This window comes from Mobula birostris, chromosome 16 (assembly GCF_030028105.1).
Source record: "Mobula birostris isolate sMobBir1 chromosome 16, sMobBir1.hap1, whole genome shotgun sequence".
In the NCBI taxonomy this organism is placed as follows: domain Eukaryota; kingdom Metazoa; phylum Chordata; class Chondrichthyes; order Myliobatiformes; family Myliobatidae; genus Mobula; species Mobula birostris.
The window spans coordinates 15,263,990-15,288,037 of NC_092385.1; the positions used below are offsets into that span (position 1 = coordinate 15,263,990).

The 24,048-nt window shown below is 42.0% G+C and overlaps 1 protein-coding gene across 1 annotated transcript in view; it reads left to right on the forward strand.

Annotated features, from left to right (window-relative positions):
- Positions 1-24,048, forward strand: part of slc6a11b (solute carrier family 6 member 11b) — a 213,863-nt gene that overhangs the window by 146,035 nt on the left and 43,780 nt on the right. Inside the window, exons 8-9 of the mRNA XM_072280326.1 lie at positions 7,312-7,415; positions 21,173-21,297. Of these exons, the coding sequence (XP_072136427.1) occupies positions 7,312-7,415; positions 21,173-21,297 (229 nt within the window). The remainder of the gene's footprint in view (positions 1-7,311; positions 7,416-21,172; positions 21,298-24,048) is intronic.

Genomic DNA, 24,048 nt, shown 5'->3' on the forward strand with positions numbered 1-24,048 from the left:
GTTATTTTATACTTCTGGATTGTGGTGTTCTAAAATTAATTTATACCTAGATTATTTTGTACTGATAGGTGCATCGTAATATTCCATCATTGTGTATCCTTCTATTAGTGGGCGTATGGTATTTATAAGTAGGCAGAATGAAATGTTTGAACTTGTTCACTTAGATTGTAACGTAATTAACTAAGTTGATTTAACTTATATTGTACTTGGATTATGAAACGTTTGAAGAATACATATTTTATTTTAAGGTATCTTGTACATGGATTTACATATATGAAATCTTAGGTGTTTGTTAACAGGTCTGTTAAGTAGCAAATATAATATATGGGCCAGATTATGTTGATGGTTAACCAGTAGTTTCAAAAAATCACCAATTAACTCCAATCGTGTGCTTTATCATTTTCTAGTTTTATGTGCCTATACACGCAGTATGGTTCAATTGGATTTCTGAGATTAGATTAAAATTCAGTTTTGGAGTTATAATTCAATTTTTGAACAATAATCATCAATTACTTTAAAATCTTTTGAAATTACTATGTTTTCTTTCTATTCGAGCTAGCAACGAGCTATTTACTGCCCACCCCGAACTATGCTAGAGAAGGTGATGATGAGCTGCCTTCATAATCTGCTGCTATTTTACTAGAATGATAAAAGCAGGCTATTCAGCCCATCTAATCAATACTATTATTCTGCACAGTCCTATCACCCTGCATCTGAAACATAGCCCTCCATACTTGTCTCATCCATGTACTTATCTAAGTTTCTCTTAAATGTTGAAACCGAATGACAAGCACCACTTCCACTGGGAGCTTATTCCATACTCTCGCCACCCTTTGAGTGCAGAAGTTCCCCCTCAAGTTCTCCGTAAACTTTCCACCTTTCACTCTAACCTATGACCTCTAGTTCTAGTCTTACTTAATCTCAGTGGAAAAAGCCTGTTTGCAATTACCCTATCTATACCCCTCATAATTTTGTATACCTCACTGGTCTACAGTAAAGAGAATAAAGTCCTAACCAATTCAATCTTTCCCTTTAACTCAGGTTCTCAAGTGCCAATAGCATGATTGGAAAATTTCTCTGTATCTTTTCAAACTTATTGATATCTTTCCTTGGTGAAAATAGTTTCATAGTATTCTTAGGGGAGGAGTCTTAGCAGTCAGAGCCAATCATGATGAAGAAACAGAAATGTATTTCCAAGCACAGCACCATTACTATGGGCTAGAGGTGAAGGAAATGAATATTGAAGGTGATTGATGGAATTCAAATTAAGCAGGCATTTCCTTGTTAAATTATATTTCCCAGGTAAGAAAAATTACTGGACAATGATATCTTCAGTGTATTACTTATAAATTATTCATAATACGTGAGTACATTATTATATCAAAGATTCAAAGGTTCACAGTCCATTTATTATCAAAGTATGTATGCAGTATACAACCCTGAGATTCATCTTCCCCACTGACAGCCAGAAAAGAAAACCATCAACTTCCACCCACCCCGCCAATGCACAAAGATCGCCCAAATGGCAACAAAAAAAGGAGTGAGAAACATAGAGTATAAAACACAAAATCAAAATGGCGTAGGCATATTCAGTTCAGCTCAGTGTTCGTTATCTGCTGGTCACTCGAATTCAAAATCGCCCAGAATAGCGACAAAATAAGGAGCGTACAGAAACCAGAATCTGCAGAGCCCTGTCCACAAACCGTGTCGGTCAAACCTTGCACCATCCTCCATCAGCACCAGCGGAGAGTGAGCGAGAATGCAGGGACTTTTGGGAACAGTGAGGGAGAGAGAGAGAGAGAGACCCACACAGGCACCTTCCTCCGGCAGCATTGAGCTAGAGGGAGAGACAGATTATCCAAGCACAGGCACCCTCCTTCAGCAACAGTGAGCAAGCAGCTGGTAGGTGATGCTCAACACCACCTCAGCTGGCGCACTGGCCTCCATGATTTCAATCTCCCTCAGCACCTTGATCGGCGCGAGCCGCAAGAACATTATCATCGTATGCGATAAATAGGTAACAATGAACATTAGAGTATGCTTGTCTGTGCTTGTCTTAGTGGTCAGTTCTGAGTCAGTCTTAGCTGTATTCCACATAGGCACAATTCCAGCAGATTATTGGACAACAAGCACAGAGGCTGTGATTATAATGATATTCCCTTCTCTAATGCTGAGCACATTGCAAAAGTGACGCTGCTGCCTACAGGACTGAGGTAGATCAGCTGGTTGAGAGATATCACAACAGAAACCTTCCACTCAACATCATTAAGACCAAGGAATTTATTGTATACTTCAGGGAGGGGAACTTGAGGGAACACATACCTGTCCTCACTGAGGGATCAGCAGTGGAAACGCTGAACAGTTTCAAGTTTCTGGGTGTCAGCAGTTCTGAACGTCTGTCCTGGGCCCAATATATTGATGCAGTTATGGAGAAGTAATGACAGTGGCTATATTTCATTGGGAGTTTCAGGAGATTTGGTATGTCATCAAAGACTCTAGCAAATTTCTACAGTAGTATCGTGGAGAGCATTTTGACTGGATGCGTCACCCTCTGGCATGATGGGTCCACTACAGAGGGCTGTAAACTCAGCCAGATCCATCATGGGCAGAGGCCTCCCCAGCCTTGCGGAGCAGCGCGCGCAGCTCTCCGGTGAAATGATATCGTATCTGTTAAATAGGGGCCGTGGACAATTCTGATTTGATGAAGACAGACGTGAGAAGCAGAGGAACATCTGGAGAAATTTCTGAAATGCCTGGTTTCATTGCCGTTGTTACTGTGCGATCGAGAATCTCCGGAGGGTAGGCCCCAAAATCCCTGGCTTTGCCTGCTGCTGGCGACCGAGGCTGAGGTCGAAACGTTCGGATAGAGATGGTGCTCAGTACTCGGTGTCGGAGGGCTGATCAGAGCTCGAAGTTTTCGGACGATTCAGAGTCAGACTGTGATCAGGCATGGCAGGGAGAGTTTTCTTCCTTCTCCCGTCTGCGTGAGATGTGGGACTTCCGAGAAACTTTGAACTTTTTTATTGTGCCTTAGACTGTTCTTCATCAAGTTATGGTATTGTTGCACTGTTGTAACTATATGTTATAATTATGTGGTTTTTGTTAGTTTTTTTCAGTTTTGGTCTGTCCTGTGTTTTTGTGATATCACACCGGAGGAATATTGTATCATTTCTTAATGCATGCATTACTAAATGACAATAAAAGAGGACTGCGTGTCCTCATAATCTAAGCTTCAAAAGACAATGCCTGACAAAGGTGGCATCCATCATTAAGTACCTCCAATACCCAGGACATGCCCTCTTCTCATTACTAACATCAGGGAGGAGGTGCAGGAGCCTGAAGACACACACTCAATGTTTCAGGAACAGCTTCTTCTCTCCACCCTCAGATTTCTGAACGGACAATGCACCCATGAACACTACCTTATATTTTCGCACTACTTATTAATTTAATCCTTTATATATTTCTTATAATATATTTTTATGTATTGTACTGTACTGCTGCTGCAAAACAAATTTCACAATATAGGTCAGTGATAACAAATCCGATTCTGATTACTACTTCTGTGTAAATAAGTTACCTAATTTCTGACCTTCCTATACAGCTAAGCTGCTCGATGTACAGCAGGAGGAGAATGGAAACAATTTTAGTTATTAAAGGTCTTTGCAGCTTTGAAATTATGTAGTTTAAACGCTCTGACAAAACAGACCAGTGGCGGAGGTCTTGTCAGTGTTAACAGGGATATAATCTATGATAATATGTGCAAATTAATGTATATTGGAACATGGAACAAGCATACAAAGTTCAAAGTACAAAGTGAAATTTATTATCAGACTACATACATGTCACCACAAACAACCCTGAGGTTATTTTTCCTGTTAGTATGTTCAGGAAATCTATAGAACAGTAACTAAACAGGATCAATGGACAACATACTGTGTAAACTCAAATATAAATAAATAGCAATAAATATGAAGTAACAAGATAAAGAGTCTTTAAAGTGAGACCAGCGGTTGTGGGAACACCAGAAATAGAATGAGTGTAGATATCCCCTTTTATTCAAGGGCCTGACTGGTTTTGAACCTGGTGGTGCGAGTTCTGGGGCTCCTGTACCTTCTACCTGGTGGCCGCAGTGAGAAAAGAGCATGGCCTGCGTGGTGAGGATCTTTGATGATGGACGCTGCTTTTCTGCCGCAACGTTTCATGTAGATGTACTCAGTGGTTGCGAGGGCTTTACCCATGATCTGCAGGGACAAATCCACTACTTTTTGTAGGATCTTCTGCTCAAAGGCATTGGTGTTCCCATAACAGGCCACAAAGTAGCCAGTCAGCACACTTTCCATCACACATCTATAGAAGTTTGCCAAGGTTTTTGATGACACACTGAATCTCCGCAGAGGAGGTAGGGGCACTGTCATGCTTTCTTTGTGTAGCCCCCCCCCCCCCCGCCAGCCTCAGGGTCGCTCAGCTCACTGTCGTCTAGGGAAACAGCCCTCGGCCCCGTCAAACTGGGTAATTAGTTTGTGTGGATGCTGTGTGATGTACCCCACCCCGCCCAAATAACAGACAATACACCAGATACGATTGAATGATTTACAGTTTATAGATATTACTGGAACTATATAATTAATAGAGAATAAAATATAAAATGAAAATAAAGGGCTCCACACTTATCAAAGTTCAATCTCTTCGTGCATAAACAGTTGGAGCTCAGGACCCTTCTTCTTCACCCTGCGACCCCGCGGACCACCTCGACCGGTCGCCTGGGACCAACAACGGTGGTCGACCAGATGCTCACACGAGTCCGTCTCCGTCTCCTCTCCTCGCCGAACGCCCCGCTCGGGGTCCGACCCCGTTAGCAGACTCACAGCACCTGGTCCATCCTCTGTCTCTCTCTCTCTCTCCCGCCTTCTGCCCCAAAACCCCGCGCATACAATATCTTCAAATACACCAAAAACATAACAATTATCCCAAATTGGTTCGTAACATATTCTTATCACACTCTAACCCAAAACAAGCTGCTAGCGCAAGAACTTTCTCAGCGTTTAACATAACAAAGAAGCATTCCCAAGTATAACATAACAAAGAAGCCATTTTAATTAGCCTACGCAGTAACATAAAAGATGAAACCCCCTTACATTTGCAATTATATTTATATGATTGGTCCAGGACAGGTATGCAATACCTGTTGGTAAAGTGGGAAACAGGAAAAGATTTTGTATTAACATAAATAACTTAATAATAGACCCAATCTATTTTAATAGCAATGATACAAGAAATAATAGGATTTAACAAGTAGTTAAATGTTAATATCAATTATGTACAACTTTTGGCCTCTTATGAAACTGTTATAGAAAAATAACCAATTTTTAAAGAATATAACTGTATAAGGAGTCCTGAATGAATACTATGGTAGTATCAATAGCCCTATGGGAATATAAGGTGAACATTCTGAATGAATACATTTCTCATCAGTCTAAATAAATGATTCCTTATTGTGAAGCCCTGACTTTTATTCCAGGGCTCTCGACCTTGAAGTGATTAGATTGGAAAATGTAAAGGTCGAAGGGTAAATAAACATGTGGAGATCAAATTGGTTGCTGTTTTGTTGAAACTGGGAATATCGCATTTGGAACACAGCGGGGCGTGACTGCTTATGATATGATATGGTAGAATTACTTACGCTTTGGGGTCGGGAGAGAATTCTGTTTTTTCTTGGAAAATTTACGAGTAGATATTTAACTTCCACTTAGATTATATGAATCGACAAATGTCCATGATATAGAAAACTAGTTATTCAATAGTTAGAGGAATAGAGAGGAGATTCTGTGGACATGATGGCATGTTGTTTCACAATTCCCCCCCCACCCCTGCCAGGTGCCAGGGTTGGAGACACCTTAGATCAGATTCACAGCATTCTTAAAGGGGAGGAAGAGCAGGCAAAAGTCATGGTACACATTGATACCAACAGCACAGGTAAATATATTGGGGACATTTAAGAGTCTCTTGAATAGGCACAAGGAATGAAGGAAAAAATGGACAGTTATGTGGGACGGAAGGGTTAGATTGAACTTGGAATAGGTTAAAAGGTTGACACAACATCGTGGGCCGAAGGGCCTGTGAACAGGAGAAATGACTTTTTCCGGATCCATGATTTCTAGCTTCACATTTTATTTAAGTTCGTAATTTTGGTATGGTACACACGTGGACTTTTCATTTCCGTGCAACGAAGCAGCAATTCCGAAAGCGTGGATCTCTTCACTGGGCTCAGGCCTTCTTTGTCAGGGTGCAACTCTCAGAATCAGATGTCAGAGGGCAATGTGCACTTTCACAAATGTGCAGCTATTGCAGTCAATGTGTGGAACATCAGGATCAGAAGTGTATAGATCTGTGACAAAGAATATCAGTATTGTATCATGAATAATATGAGGAGCATATTATGAGTTCCAAGAGAAACAAACTCTATATATTTTTCGTAAAAAGCACAATTACTTATTATTGTTTGTCTAATCTGATGGCATTATTTTTATTTAATGCTTTATGCAAAATTTTGGATCTGATATTAATGGGGTAGATAATAGCTCAACATGGGTGGAGATACGTCTCTACCAAAGAAGGTGTAAGGCGTTCCTTCCCTCCGCTAGCCTGCAGGTCAGCCTTGGGCACTCTTGCACCTGCTTAGCCCCACCCCCTCCGATCAGGGTCACGTGAAGCCATGGGAGCAGGTGGTGGGTGGTTGTATGAGCAGCCGGTGCATATCACAAGTCCTCCTTACGTGACCACTGACGCCAGGCAGACAATCTCTGAAGTGTATTGATAATGGCTGGGGTCATCCATCTTGTAAAGGCATTGGCCAGAAGAAGGCAATGGCAAACCACTTCTGCAGAAAAATTTGCCAAGAACAATCTCTTGATCATGTTCGGCCATGTCATATGACATGGCATGTAACGATGATGTTGATAAATAGCTCAGAAAACAGAGTATCGATTATCTTAACTCATAAACTTCATTTACTTGTTGCTGACTGAGTTTCCACCAAAACAGACAAGATACTGTGGAAAATCATGCATCCCGCATTCTGCGGTGAGCGTCTGGGGCCAGGACATGGTACTCATTGATGAGTGCAATGCCTTGATGTTTTTTATGTACTCAGAGGGCCCCTGGTGCTCTATGGGGCTTTATTTCTTTTATAGTTTAATACTCAAATGCAGTCTAGTTGAGTTGCTAATGATCCTCTTTCTTGCAGTTTTGTTTCAGCGACAAAATTTATCTGTTATTGATATAATTAACAAGTTTTCTATTTATTTTCAGGTGTGGCTGGATGCTGGCACCCAGATATTCTTCTCTTATGCAATTTGTCTTGGATGTCTAACTGCGTTAGGAAGCTACAACCCCTATCATAACAACTGCTACAGGTAAAAGAGTAACGCTTTCAGTTGATTGCTGATCATTCTAGGTACTGGCAATTTCTCAATGATTATTATATTCATTGGCCTAGAAAATGGCCAGACGGTACCTACATCAACAGCTCTCCCTGCTTTTAGCAGCAGTGTATGCAATGGTATTGTTGTTTTTCTTAGCACATGAAAAATGTTTTTTTTTTGTAAAGCTGTACTGTCTCTCAATACCCCTCAGTGAGTACCACTTGGTTATTGAAGCACTTTAAGTACTGGATCATAAATTAGTCATAGAATTATACAGCAAACCCTTTGACCTACCGTATCTATGCTAAAAATGTTGTCTATCAATATTAGTGTCACTTATTGGCGTTAATTCCATAACCCTCTGTCTGGGATTCCCAAACTGGGGTCCATGGGCCTCTTGGTATTGGTCCATGGCATGAAAAGTTTAGGAATCCCTGCTCTATGCCTTGGTTATTCAATTATCTACCAAAATGCCTTGTAAATGCTATTGCTCCTGCCTCTACCACCTCCTCTGGCATTTCAATAAAGATACCAACTACTGCTCATGTTCTGTCCTCGCTCGATAGTTTCCCATTTTCTTAAGCTAGGCAGATAAACTCCAGTCCTGGTGTGGTTGTAGTTTGAAGGTGGTTTTATTGTTCACCAACATGTGACAGTACACAAGGAGCTGAGTGAAAAGACAATGCTTCTCGGCGTTCTCATGAAAGGTCAATTCAAATATTGATTAAAATTCCTTCAACTTCTAACAAAGTGCTTCTAACTAATAGCGACTAAAGGAAATGTACAAATGATATAAAATGGCCAGCCTGATGATGAAAGCTAATTGCTTACAACACGATAATAAGTAATCAAACAACTTCTGTGAACTTACAAGTAAGCAGTGAGATTTAGTCATTAGAAATGAAATAACAACCCAGTCAGGAAGGACGTAACAGTTCATGCAAAAGGATTACTGCCCAGATCTCCCTCTCAGCCTAAATCCATGCCTTCCAGTTTGAGCCATTACTACTATAGGAAATAGACGTTGGCTTTCTACCCTATCCAATTTATATATCGTTATCATGTCTCTTATCAGCCTCCTTCATAACAGAGAAAACAAACCTAACCTATTCAGTCTCTTCTGATAACCCAAGCCCTCCAGCCCAGGAGTCCTGTAAAGCTTTTCTGCACCTTTTCCGAGTAAATTATGACCTATCTATGGTATTGTTACCAGAGCTGCACACATTACTCCCAGTACAGCCTAAGCAAGTTTGTACAACTGTATTAAGACATCCCAACTTTTATCTTCAGTGCCTCAGTCAATGAAGGGACACGTGTGATACACATTCCTTACCACCCTGTCTATTTGTGTTCCCGTTTTCAGGGAATTGTATACTTGTAACCGGAAGTCTCTCTGTTGAGCAGCACTCCCCAGGTACTGCCACTTACTGTGTTTGTCCTACCCTGATTTAACTTCAGAATGCATCAGTTCAAACTTGTCCGAGTTAAATTCCACCTGCCATGTCTTGCCTATTTTCCCATTTTTCTATATCCTGTTGTAACCTTGGACAACCTTCTTCATTGTCCTCCGTACCACCAATTTTGGTGTTATCTGTACGTAGGATCTCGCCTTCTGGACTAGTTCAGTTCTGTCAATTACAAGTAGGGTCATTATTAAGTATTGATTCATTCGTTAGGTGCCATGTTGTATAGCATGGTTGTTCATGGTCTTTCTATGGCCACGATTGTTCTCAGCAAATTTTACTACAGAAATGGTTTGCCATTGCTTTCTTCTGGGCAGTGTCTTTACAAGACAGGTGACTCCAGCCATTATCAATACTCTTCAGAGATTGGCTACCTGGCAGCAGTGGTCACATAATCAGGACTGTGATCTGCACCAGCTGCTCATACGACCATCCACTGCCATGGCTTCATGTGACCCTGACCCTGATAGCGAGGGGGCTAAGCAGGTGCTACAATACATTGAGGTAGAACAAGGTTAAACAACAACAATGCAGAATAAAATATAACAAATATGGCGAAAGGGCAGTGCAAGTAAACAAAGTGCTAAATAATAATAAGATAAATTGTGAAAGCAAGAGTCCATCTTACTGTAGAAGACATCTTTCAAGGGTCTGATGACAGTGGGATAGAAACTGTGCTTGAGCTTGATAGTATCTGTTTTCAGGATCTTGTATCTTCTGCATGATTGGAGAGGAAAAGATCATAAGGTAGAATTAGGACAATCGTTCCATCTGGTCCACTACCACTACTACGTCGACTCAGGCCTAGGGGGCCGGCGTCAGGCACGATGACGGACTCTCCACTTCTCCCTCTCCCTCATCAGTGTGTTCAGTTCATCTACATTAGCCACGCCGCTGTCTTCTAGGAGCGTGTTGACCATGGTCTTGGGAGGGCGCCCAGGGTTCATCCTCCCGTGCTTGGGCTCCCACACGATGACTAGGCTGGCAGGCAGCTCGGGGTGGCGTAGACAGTGCCCCGCTAGTTGCAGTCTTCTCGCCTCGATTTTAGTGGAGAGCATTGGTAGGTCGTTGTAGAGCTCAACGTTCGTCATGTGCGGTTGCCAACACACGTCAAGAGCCATCCGGAGCATTCGTGTTTAGCAACCATCTAGAGGCTTTCGCGTAGTCTTGGTGAGTGTCCACGTCTCACATCCATATGTGAGAATGGACTCTATGACTGCTATGAAAATCCTCTTTTTAAGCCCTCTGGTCAGGTCCGACTGCTCCATTACTCCATCATGGCTGATAAGTTACACTCTCAACCTCATACTCCTGCCTTCTCCCCGTAACCATAAGGTTCTTGAACAAAAGGGGATACAGTAATTACATTCATCTATTAAGATGTTCCCAAGTATCTTGCTTTAGGGAGTCTTTATCTTGCTATCTCAGGTTCTTGTTATTTATTGCTATTTATTTATATTTGCATTCGCATAGTTTGTTATCTTCTGTGCTCTATTGGATCTTTCACTGAGTCTGTTACAGTTACTGTTCTATAGATTTGCTGAATATGCCCCGAAGAAAAAGAATATTAGGGTTGTATGTGGTGACATGTATGTACCCTGATTATACAATTTACTTTAGACACTGAACCTTTGACACCCTGACTACTCAAGAACCTACAAACCTCCACTTTAAATATACCCAATGAGTTGTCGTCCACAGATGTCTCTAGCAATGAATTCCACAGGTTCATCAGTCTCCAGCTAAAGAACTTCCTCCTTTTCTCTGTTCTAAATGGACATCCCTCTATACTGAGGCGGTGCCCTCTGGTCCTAGACTCACCCAGCATAGGAAACATTCTTTTCATCTGCTGTATCTCGGCCTTTCAATATTTGATAGGTTTCAATGAGATACCACATCATTCTTCTAAACTCCAGTGAGTACAAGCCCAGAGACATCAGCAGCTCCTCATATGTTAACCTTTTTGTTCCCAAAATCATGCTCATGGATCCTCTGCAGTACCGGCATATCTTTTCATAGATAAGGGGCCCAAAACTGCTCATGGTACTCCAAATGTGGTCTGACCAACGTGTTGTAAAGCCTTAGCTTTAGATTATGAGAACACTCAGTCCTCTTTTATTGTCACTTGCATCCTTGCATTACATCCTTGCTTTTATATTCTACTCCTCTTGAAATGAACGCTAACATAGTATTTGCCTTCCTTACAAGTGACTTAACCTGCAAGTTAACCTGCTAGTGTCTCCTTCTAATCAACTTTGGCCAACTCCTCTCTCATGCCTCTATAACTGATACATCTACCTTTAACTCCTCCCTCTCAAACTGCAGCGCGAACTCTATAATTTTATGCTAACTGCCTCCTAAGAGTTCCTTTATCTTAAGCTCTCTAATAAAATATGGTTCATCATACACACCCAGTGCAGAATTGCCTTTCCCCTACTGGGCACAGCTAAAAGGACATCTCGTATGAATTTTACAAATTCCCTCTCTTGGAATCCAACACCAACCTGACTTTCCCAATCCACCTGCATATTGAAATCCCCCATGACTATCATAAGATTGTCCTTTTTACATGCAAGAGAAATCTGCAGATGCTGGAAATCCAGGCAGCATACACAAAACTCAGCAGGCCAGCCAACATCTATTGAAAAGAATACAGTCGACATTTCGGGCCGAGACCCTGCAGCAGAACCTTTTCTGTTTCTCGTTGTAATTTGTACCCCACAGGGAGAATGTCCGGGGTGGGTGGGGCCTTTGATTGTGCAGTCTGCTTTACTGAGTCGGTGCCACCCACACCACCAGTGTTCTCCTCCCACACACTCTCACCTGGTTTCCTTCTCCCTTTATTCACCTCTCACATCCCCCTTCCCCATCTGGTACCAGAACCTCTCACTGCTTTTCCGACTCATTTCACCTATCACCTCTTTCCCATCTCCTGCCCCACCTGGCTTCATCTGCCCATCATCCCCTCCCCATCTGGTTCCACTAATCACCTACCAACCTCTATCCCACCCCAGCCTCATGGTGCTATACACTGGCAAATTTCCCTCATCTTTCTTGGTCCTGGTGCAGGATCTCAACCAGAAATTTTGCCTTAACATCTTTTGCTTCCACTGAAGCTGCTTTACTGCTGATTTAGTCCAGCATCATGATTTTTTTTTTGTTTCGGTCATCAAACGTTGTTTATTTAGTTCTCCTATCTACTCTGAAAATTATAAAGGTGTGTTGAAAGGCCTAGACAGAGTAGGTGTGGAAAGGATGTTTCCCATGGTGGGGGAGTCTGGGACAAGAGGGCACAGCCTCAAGATAGAGGGGCACCCTTTCCAAACAGAGATGCGGAGAAATTTCTTTAGCCAAAGGGTGGTGAATTTGTGGAATTTGTTGCCACGTGCAGCTGTGGAGGCCAGGTCATTGGGTGTATTTAAGGCAGAGATTGGTAGGATATGGATTGGACATGGCATCAAAGGTTATGGGGAGAAGGCTGGGAACTGGGGCTGAGGAGGAGATAGAAAAAAGGATCAGCCATGATTGAATGGCGGAGCAGACTCAATGGGCCAGATGGCCTAATTCTGTTCTTATGTCTTATGGTCTTAATTATCTGGAAACCCATTAGCTGGTGCCTCAAGCAAAGTGGTTAACCAAATTACATTTGCTAGCAGGATCATGTCCGTTTTAGGTTGTTTGGAATTTTTGGCTCTTTCCAGAGATTCATACCTTTAACATTGGAGTGGTTTCAATTATAGAACACAGCAGGGGGATCAGTCGAAATGGCAGGGAGGTGTCTGTGGCATCCATTTTAAGAATGAGTATACAGCCCTCATTGACGGTGGTGATGTTGGTTGACAGCCCATCAAGACAGTTATCACCAGGGGTTTGACAGAGGATCAGAGAATAATACCTTTTGTCTCTTTGGAAATTGACACACTCCAGGAGGTTGTGTGGAATAGTGAGACAGAAGGAAGTTCTTTAAGGCAGTCAGTTTAGTAAAAGTATCTTAACTAAGGAAAGGACAGAGATTGTGGAACTTAATTTAAAAGTTAGGAGTAGTAACAAAATTCTCTCTGAGAATGATGTCCTGTTTATTTCTGCAATGGATACACAGTAAAACTATTTTAGTTTACTTTGGGCTTTGTCTTGCCCAGGTTATTAGTGATGGCATGATGGTATAAATATCGATTTCTCCTTTCAGTAAAAAAATTACTCCCATTCCTCTCTTCCCCACTCTGACCTTTTACTTCTCACCTGCCTATTACTTCCCCCGGGTTCCACTCCCCCACTCCCCACCCATTCCCTTTTTCCTGTGGTCCACTCCCCTCTCCTATCAGATTTTTTCTTCTCCAACCCTTGACCTTTCCCACCACCTAGCTTCACCTATCTCTTTCCAGCTAGCCACTTTCCCCCTCAACCACCTTTTTATTCTGGCGTCTTTCCCTGTCCTTCTCAGTCCTGAAGAAGGGTCTCGGCCCGAAACATGGACTCTTTATTCATTTCCATAGATGCTGCCTGACCTGCTGAGTTCCTTCAGCATTTTGTGTGTGCTGCTTTAGGTTTCCAGCATCTGCAGATTTTCTCAAGGAAAAGAACTGGGACAAATTGTTAATAATCACGGCATTCCCTGCACACAATAGAGGATTTTATTTTGATCCCTAGCTATGCTATTGTAATAAAGGGATTGGTAAAAGTGCTGGTATATGGCATGCATCCAAAATTTTCAATACTGCTCAAACAGTAGAAATTGCACCGGTGACAGAAGTAAAGAGAATAGTATCCCACAGACACCTAGAACTGTAGAACAGAACACAAAAGGAGGCCACACCATCTGTCAATTTGTGTAGGGCAAACTCCTCTGCCTCACTCCCCAGAGTCTATAAGACCATAAGACGTAGATTTGCCACCCTCTGGCTAAGGAAGTTCCTCCTCTGTTCTAAAGGGACATCCTTGCTATTCTGAGGCTGTGCCCTCTGGCCCTAGACCCCACAAGTCCTGCAAACTATTTTACCTACAAATATTTATCCGATTCCATTTGACAGCTGCAATTGTATCTTCACCACTCTTAAGAACGTAAATAGGGACACATCATTCACACAAGTCGAACTGTCAGCCCAATACTAGGGAACCAGGTCCCTTCCTTTTAATAGTAGTCAATTTCCTCTGGGATAGATCACCCTTTGCTGAAGGTTTGGCACAGACACATGCCTGCTCTCCACTCTTAGCTAAGGACAAGATAATCGGTAGAATTCCCAGCAGCACCAGCCCCTGGCCCAGCTCTCTCTACTTCTTTTTAAATTCAGTGCACTGTAAGGTCAATAGGCTGATTAGGTTTCCTAATTGCTTTCTGTAGGAAATTAGTCTCTAAACTGAGGGTATGAGATGACAAGATCTTTCTATTATCCCTAGACTCTAGAATGTTGGATAGCCAAAGAACAAGTTTTCTGTGTAAAACTAAAGACTTCCAGTTGATTCTTGAACCTGTGCAGAATTCCTAGGCATATACAGTATAATGATGAACAATGATTTTAAAAGAAGTACAAAGCTACTGATTACTGTTTAGAATTGAAATGTTTCTTTACAGTTCCAAATTAATAAAACCATTTTGTGAACCCAAGACTAAACAACAATTTCAAGAGATTTTGTTTTATCTGCTTATAGAAGTTTGGGAGATTATGTCATCCATATAATGTCCCAGGATTTCTTCGGAGGGGGAGGTTTCTAAAACTTGTCACTTTTCTGCCTACTAGCCTTCCACAAAACCAGAGTAGATCCTCCAGGTGCAACTTCCTAAATGAAGCTGAATCTGGCCAGATGGATGAGGCCTTGTGAAGGCAGGACCTTTCAATATTTACCAGACAAAAATATTTTGGCAGCTGATTAAGCATCTTGCTTATAAAGAACCTTCTGACAAAACTATCAAACAGCTCGAATCTCTACGGTTTGATGTTTAATATTCTGTGTGTTTTTTGCTCATGTTTTGCTGTTTGTGTGATTTGCTCTTTTTTTTGCATATTGGATGTCTGATGTTTTCTTTGAATGGGATCCATGGTGTTTCATTTGTTTTGTGACTATCTGCAGGAAGACGAATCACAGGATTGTTTACTGTATATATACTTCGATAATAAATGCACTTTGACTTTGAAAGTTTGTGAATTATTTCTGGCTTTTATAAACACTCAAAACCTATTAAAATATAATCACACTATTAAACTTCCTTAAATATAAAAATAATTAAATATAATTAAATTAATTCTATTCCTCATGAATTTTAAAGTTCAAACTTCAAAGTATACATATTATCAAAGTATGTATACGTTATACATCTTGAGATTTGTCTCCTTATTGGCAGCCACAGAACAAAGAATGGGGGTCGGGGGGGTGGGGAGGCTAAGCAGGTGCTACACCTTGCCCAAGGGAGACCTGCAGGTTAGCAGAAGGAAGGCATGCCCTACACCTCCTTTGGTAGAGATGTATCTCCACCATGCTGAGCTATAACCTACCCCATTAATGTCAGATCCAAAATCCTTTGGCAGAGACACAACTCCACTTTGTTACCCACTGGTTATATTAAATTTATAAATTTCGATTTGCGGCGTCTAGCAGTTTGTATAAGTAACAATATTAAATTGGTCTTGGTTACTTTATTTGGGAGTTCCCATGTGAAGAACCTTCCAAACCTTTGCTAATATCTATCTATCTATCTATTGATCTATCTATATGTGTGTGTGTATGCTGTTTCCCTGAGTTTGTGCAAAATGGGAGATTGTTAGAAATCTGTCAACTTAAGGCATTTGTATGTCACAACCAGAGGGGTCATTTTCTTAAAACAAAAGGAAATATTTTTTTTCAGTTAGCCTGTGAATTGTATTTTCTTTGTGTAACTTCATGAGTATGTAGTGTCCTTGGGTTATTTACCTTTTATGTCTAATTCTTTGTCTTTGAACTCGCTCTGGGGTTTCACCTTGTGTTGCAGGCTTCTCATTTGGGATCATGGCGATTGTTAAACTCTCTTTGTATTTATCACTTTTATTCAATTTGGGGCAATTGAATTACCACGGGATTTTCAATGTCTTGCACTGTGGTTGTTGTTTTTGGGCGTTACTGCTTCATCTGGACACTGGGGCTGTCTGATAGCTCTCGAAATCCTGCGTGTTCCAGGGTGTGTTTCAGAGGGGCATGCCAACCCCTCTTTGCTCAGTTGTTGTGGATCCTTGTCTGGTGAAACGCTGACCAAGTTCTGTGTATTGTGAGTGATTTCACTTCTGAAAGATTTTGTGTTGTTTGCCTGAGTTCTTGTTGGTTTAACTGGTCAATTTTTGCAATTAATCTTTCGTTTGAATTGTCCAAGTCTCTGGGATTCCTGCACTTGTGTTCACGAGTTACCCTGACAATGTACTGGAATGCGAGGTGCTATGATGAATCTGCAGTTAATAAGACATATCGGAAGATTTATTATTGCCACTGTATAGTTTTGTTTGGCTATAATCCTTGTTTTACTAACAGCTTGAGAGGCTTTGTACAAACTGCTTTTGCATTTCAGAATTGGGTTTAATATCACTGACATATGTCGTGAAATTTGTTAACTTTACAGCAGCAGTACAATGCAGTACATGATACATGTATATAACATATAACCATATAATGTATATAGAAACCAGACAACGTTTCTTCAAACTAGATTGTAAAGCACATAACACACATAGCACACGATAACTTATGAAGGTAAGAATAAAATCTACGGCTGAGTCACACATAAATAACAAACTAAAGTGTGTTAATATTAAATATTGTAAGGTACGGAACAGATTAACCAGACACACTTCGAATACGATGCAGCCGGGAGTTGCAAATTCTAGTAGCCCGGGGGAAGAAACTGTTTCTCATCCTGACCATTCTTGTTTTTATGCATTGGAATCTCCTGCCTGATGGTAGGAAGTTAAAGAGGATGCTGGATGGATGGGTGGGATCCTTAATAACACTCAGGGCCCCTGACAAAAGCCCTGATGGATGGTAGGGAGAACCCTATGATTCTCTCAGGTGCTCTCACAGTCCTTTGCTGAACTGCTCCCATACCTAATGGAGATGCAACTTGTCTGGACCCTCACTGGTGCTCCTGTAAAACATGGTTAAGATCTTGGGGGTGGGGGTGAGCCAATTGCAGAGGGATTTGCTGAGGATCTCAGCGGGTCAGGCAGCATCTACAGACCAGTCCCAATAAGTCCATAAGACATAGGAGCAGAAGTAGGTTGTTCAGCCCATCGAGTCTGCTCCACCAGTCCATCATAGCTGACCCTGAATCCCACTCAACCCCATACAGCTGCCTCTGGCCATATCCTTTGATGCCCTGTCTGATCAGGAAACGATCAACTTCTGCGTTAAATATTCGCACGGACTTGGCCTCTGTGGCAGGGCATTCCACAGATTTACTACTTTCTGGCTAAAAAAAGTCCTCCTTTCCTATGTTCTAAAAGGTCACCCCTCAATTTTGAGGTTTGAGGCTGTGCCCTCTAATTCTGGATACCCCTGCCATAGGAAGCATCCTCTTCACATCCACCCTATCTAGTCTTTTCAATGAGATCCTCCCACATTCTTCTAAACTCCTGTGAGTGCAGACTCAAAGCTGCCAAATGCTCCTCATATGTTAACCCTTTCATTCCCAGAATCATCCTCATGAACCTGCATCACCTTCGACGCCCTTACTAATCAAGAATCTAACATAGCAGTTAGCTCAAAGCTATTATAGCTCAGAGTGTTCTGGAGCTCGGAGTTCAATTACAGCGCCAGTTTGTAAGGAGTATCTGTACGTCTTCGCTGTGGAATGGGTGGGTTTTACTGGGAACTTCTGATTTCCTTTCCACAGTCCAAAGACATACCTGGTAGGTCAATAGGGTCATTGTAAGCTGTCTAGTCATTAGGTTTGGACTAATCGGGTTGTTCGCTGGGGTAGCGTAGCTCGAAAGGGCCAGAAGGATGTGCTCCATGATGTATAACTAAATACATAATCTATCACCCCCTGCTTTAAATACACACAATGAATTAGCCTCCACAGCCATGTGTAGCAATGAATTCCACAGATTCACTACCCACTGCTGAAGAAATTCCTCCTCATCTCTGCTCCAAAGAAACATCCTTATATTCTGAGAATGTTTTTCTGGTCCCAGACTCCCAAACTGTTAGAAGTAGCCTCTCCACGTCTATTCTATCTAGGTTTTTCAATATTTGGTTGGCTTCTCCCCTTATTCTTCTAAACTCTAGTGAGTACAAGCCCAGAGCCATCAATTGCCCCTCATGAATTAATGCTTACATTCCCAGGATCATTCTAGAAAATCTCCTCTGGACCCTCTCCAATGCCAGCACATCCTTTCATAGTATCGGGCTCAAAATACCATGAGCAGTTTTGGGCCCCATATCTAAGAAATATACAATACAAATGTGGTTTGACCAATCTCTTAGAGCCATAGAAAAGTACAGCACAGAAACAGGCCCTTTGGCCCATCTACCCTATGCCAAACCATTTAAACTGCCTACTCCCATTGTGAAGTGCCAATTGATGTTTGCTAAATTGAAGACATTATATGAAGTTGCTGTTGTTGCTGATGATTAAGGTAGGCTGGTGAATAACCAGAAGGTGAAAGTCAACATGAGCCTCTGATGTGCACAAATTCATTGCTGTGTTTTCTCTACACCATAATAGTAACTATATTTTGACATAATTGACCTACTGTGAAGTAGTTTGGGACATTCAGGAGCTTCTTAAGTGGATATCTTCCTTTAAGAGTCATAGCGTCATATAGCTCCGGAACAGGGCCTCTGACCTACCCTGTCCTTGCCAACTGGCAAGTACCAATCGGTACTAATCACATTAACCTGCACTTGGCCTGTAACTCTCTCTGCTTTGACAATTAGAATCGTAAAAAAGTACAGCACAGAAACAGGCCCTTTGGTCCATCTAGTCTGTGTCGAACCATTCAACCTGCCTACTCCCATCGACCTGCACCGAGACCATAGTCCTCCGTACCCTCTACCATCTACGTACCTGTCCAAGCTTCCCTTAAACATTGATATTGAGCTCTCATGCACCAGTTGCACTGGAAGTTTGTTCCACATTCTCATGGCCCTTCGAGTGTAAAGGTTTCCCCTCATGTTTCCCTTAAACTTTTCACCTTTCACCCTTAACCCATGACCTTGTGTTGTCCCACCCAACCTCAGTGGAAAATGCTTGTTTGCATTGACTACACCCCTCCATAATTTTATATAACTCTATCAACTCTTCCCTCAATCTCCTATGTTCCAAGGAATAAAGTCCTAACCTATTCAATCTTTCCATATAACTCAGGTTCTCCAGACCCAGCAACATGCTTGTAAATTTTCTCTGTACAGTTTCAACATTATTTACATCTTTCCTGTAGTGTGGTAATCTACATACCCCTGATTGATGAGTTCCTCATGGATGTAATAGTAATTATAATTTTCTCTGCTTCATGCACAGATTCATTTTATGATTATGGCTGTTTCCTCTCCTCCTGTATGCACTGTTAACTGTGTGAACTCATACTAAATTAGGCAGCCACGTCAAAACCCAGCATCTCCAATCGTATTAAATCTTTATGGGAATGGCTGCTGAATGTTCAAAGATCAAAGTACATTTATCTTCCATGGTGCTGTGGTTGTCTGTGGGAAGATAAATCCCAGGATTGTTTACTGTATATATACTTCAATAATAAATGCACTTCGACTTTGAATGTTTGCAAATTATTTCTTTTATATATAGGCATCCGTTAGTCTCATGAGACCATGAATTTGCGGCTTGGAAAGTTTCCAGGGCGCAGGCCTGGGCAAGGTTGTACGGAAGACCAGCAGTTGCCTATGCTGCAAGTCTCTCCTCTCCACGACACCGACGTTGTCCAAGGGAAGGGCATTAGGACCCATACAGCTTGGCAACGGTGTCGTTGCAGAGCAATATGTGGTTAAAAGAAGTAAACATTCAACAGTTATTAAAATATAATCACACTATTAATTTTCCTTAAATATTAAAATAATTAAATTAATTCTAAAGTTCAAACTTCAAATGTCAAGGTGCATTTATATTCAAAGTACGTACATTATACAACCTTGTGATTTGTCTCCTAACAGGAAGCTGCAAAACAAAGAAACACAAAAAAAACACAAAAAAAACACAAAAAAAGACCATAAAACACCCCAATGTGCAGAGAGAGAGAAAAACAAATCACACAAACAATAAGTGCAAAGCAAATAGCGTTCTGAACTGGAGTCTGCAATGTTGGGCGATTATGAATGAAATCTGCCCTTACCCAATGTAGATACTCTTACAACATGCTTGGTTTTCCTCTCCTCATGCCGGAAATTCGGCTGGTGTATATCATGCAATCATTAGTTGTTGGTGCTAACAATGACAGACTCAGCTAGAGTACCAGAACAATATGTAAAGATTATGTTATATATAATATTATATAATATTTAAAATATATATATATTATATAATATTTGTAATTATTGTATATCACATAATACTGGCACGGCAGCATAGTGGTTTGCACAACACTTTACAGTACCAGTGACCCATTTTCAATTCCCATCACTGCTTGTTAGGAGTTTGTACATTCTCCCTGTGACTACGTGGGTTTCCTCTGGGTGCTCTGGTTTCCTCCCACAGTCCAAAGACTTACCAGTCGGTAGGTTAATTAGTGATTGTAAATTGTCCTGTGATTGGGCTAGGGTTAAATCACGGGATCGCTGGGCGACATGGCTTGAAGGGCCAGAAAGGCCTATTCCGCACTGTATCTCAATAAGTAAATAAATATTATACTATTTCTTATATTATTATTTCATGTTATTGGCTGAGGTGATCTTATTTTAGAAATAAGTCTGTGTCCTGTTTCAGGCTAAAAGTTGTGCAAGATAATTTGGGAGTTTATTAGGGGGGAGACAATCAATATGGAATCATCTTGACTTTGAAGAGATGGAAACCATGCTCTTCTATTCAAACTCAAAATCAGAATCAGAATCATTATCACTGGCATATATCATGAAACTGCTGTTTTGCAGCATGGTACAATACAAGACAAAAATTACAATAAGTTACAAAATAAATAAATATGCAGAAGTTGAAGAATAAGATGGACCGTTCAGAAACTCTTGCCCATGAATTATTATAATTTTATGTCTAATATAGCTTTCTTTAATACTGAACATTTTCTGCACTGTTGCTAGGTTAATTGACTAGTTAACGTAGAAACTGTTATGAGCATTAAGGAGACTTTTTTTGTTGTTTTGTAGGGATTGCTTAATACTCTGCTGCCTCAACAGTGGCACCAGCTTTATTGCAGGCTTTGCAATCTTCTCTGTATTAGGATTCATGGCTTTGGAACAAGGAGTGCCAATAGAAGAAGTCGCAGAATCAGGTGGGTTGCAAGCAAGTGTGGATATTGAAAATGACCTAAAGCTCAAGTGTGTTGTTGTGACTATGACAAACCAGTCAAAGTTGAAGGCAGATCAGGGCATCTGCTGATCTTTACATCCATCCCTAGTGCCTGTCCTGGCTCATAGAGTAATGAGCTATACTGAATTGAACATCCTTTGCAGTCCTATGGACTATTCAGTTCACTTCACTTCAATGGAGCTAGAGATCTTGCCAGGCCGAGAGAAATTGGCCAGAATAACATTTCTCAGTGTTCATGCCACTCTATCACATGACATTTAATATATCATCTTTAATTTTTCTCCCCTAATCTGCTTTCATATGTGAGCTGCTTAACCCGATTTGATAAGTTCCACAAAGCCATCGATGTTACCCTGTGAGCTGCTGGCAAGGGGTGACCTTCTGTAACACAGTTTGAGCCCAGAATTTCTTGGTTCATGAAAGGACGTGAGGGCAAAGTTTGGTCTGAAGTCAGCAGTAAAATAAATAATGCTGGGAGAATCAGGGAGAGATGTCTCAATTCAACTGCTTATGTTTCACATTTTCAGCATTTGCAGGATTTCAGGTAGCAATGAGGATGGCGAAATGAAACTGAAAGCTAAAACTAGAAATTTGCCACCTAATTAATGGAAATCTAATGCACTTCCCACCCCCCCCACATCTGAGGTGACTGATGCAAATACCTAAAATAATTCTTAACCTCCTGAGTGGATTTCCTTCCTGCCAGGCCTAACAACAATGAATTTTATTCCAGCACCCGAAGTTCAACTGGAAGACATTATGCTGCTTAGTCTACCAGATTCTCATTGTCCATTGCGGTGTGGTGTTAAGGGAATAGGGTGGAGACCCGTTCTACCAAACCAGCATCAGCAACAGGGCTGGCACTACCACAGAGCTGCACTGTCCAGCAGTGGCTTAGCTCAGTTTCACAGACCTGATTCCATCAGTGCGGCATTCTAAGCTGGCTTTTGGACTTTATCAGGAAGAATTGCATTTCACAAATTACAAAGGCTAATCTGCTCCATTTTCAATTCGATTCATTTTCCTGTGGGCATACTCAGAAAATCTATGGAATAGTCATAGTCATAGTCATACTTTATTGATCCTGGGGGAAATTGGTTTTCGTTACAGTTGCACCATAAATAACTAAATAGTAATAAAACCATAAATAGTAATATGTAGATTATGCCAGGAAATAAGTCCAGGACCAGCCTATTGGCTCAGGGTGTCTGACCCTCCAAGGGAGGAGTTGTAAAGTTTGATGGCCGCAGGCAGGAATGACTTCCTATGATGCTCTGTGTTGCATCTCGGTGGAATGAGTCTCTGGCTGAATGTACTCCTGTGCCCAACCAGTACATTATGTAGTGGATGGGAGACATTGTCCAAGATGGCATGCAACTTGGACAGCATCCTCTTTTCAGACACCACCGTCAGAGAGTCCAGTTCCATCCCCACAGCATCACTGGCCTTATGAATGAGTTTGTTGATTCTGTTGGTGTCTGCTACCCTCAGCCTGCTGCCCCAGCACACAACAGCAAACATGATAGCACTGGCCACCACAGACTCGTAGAACATCCTCAGCATCGTCCGGCAGATGTTAAAGGACCTCAGTCTCCTCAGGAAATAGAGACGGCTCTGACCCTTCTTGTAGACAGCCTCAGTGTTCTTTGACCAGTCCAGTTTATTGTCAATTCGTATCCCCAGGTATTTGTAATCCTCCACCATGTCCACACTGACCCCCTGGATGGAAACAGGGGTCGCCGGTACCTTAGCTCTCCTCAGGTGTACCACCAGCTCCTTAGTCTTTTTCACATTAAGCTGCAGATAATTCTGCTCGCACCATGTGACAAAGTTTCCTCCCGTAGCCCTGTACTCAGCCTCATCTCCCTTGCTGATGCATCCAACTAAGGCAGAGTCATCAGAAAACTTCTGAAGATGACAAGACTCTGTGCAGTAGTTGAAGTCCGAGGTGTAAATGGTGAAGAGAAAGGGAGACAAGGCAGTCCCCTGTGGAGCCCCAGTGCTGCTGATCACTCTGTCGGACACACAGTGTTGCAAGCACACGTACTGTGGCCTGCCAGTCAGATAATCAAGAATCCATGACACCAAGAAAGCATCCACCTGCATCGCTGTCAGCTTCTCCCACAGCAGAGCAGGGCGGATGGTGTTGAACGCACTGGAGAAGTCAAAAAACATGACCCTCAAAGTGCTCGCTGGCTTCTCCAGGTGGGCGTAGACACGGTTCAGCAGGTAGACGGTGGCATCCTCAACTCCTAGTCGGGGCTGGTAGGCGAACTGGAGGGGATCTGAGTGTGGCCTGACCATAGGCCGGAGCAACTCCAGAACAAGTCTCTCCAGGGTCTTCATGACATGGGAGGTCAATGCCACTGGTCTGTAGTCATTGAGGCCGCTGGGGCGTGGCGTCTTCGGCACAGGGACGAGGCAGGACGTCTTCCACAGCACAGGAACCGTCCGGAGCCTCAGGCTCAGTTTGAATACATGGTGAAGTACTCCACATAGCTGAGGGGCACAGGCTTTGAGCACCTTGATACTAACACCATCCGGTCCTGCAGCCTTGCTTGGGTTGAGACGTTTCAGCTGTCTTCTCACCTGTTCAGCTGTGAAGCCCACCGTGGTGGTTTCGTGTGGGGAAGGAGTATAGTCATGAGAGCAGGGTGGGGGACTGTGAGGAGGGTAGGAGGGGAGAGTGGAATATGTGTTGGTTGGGGGCCGA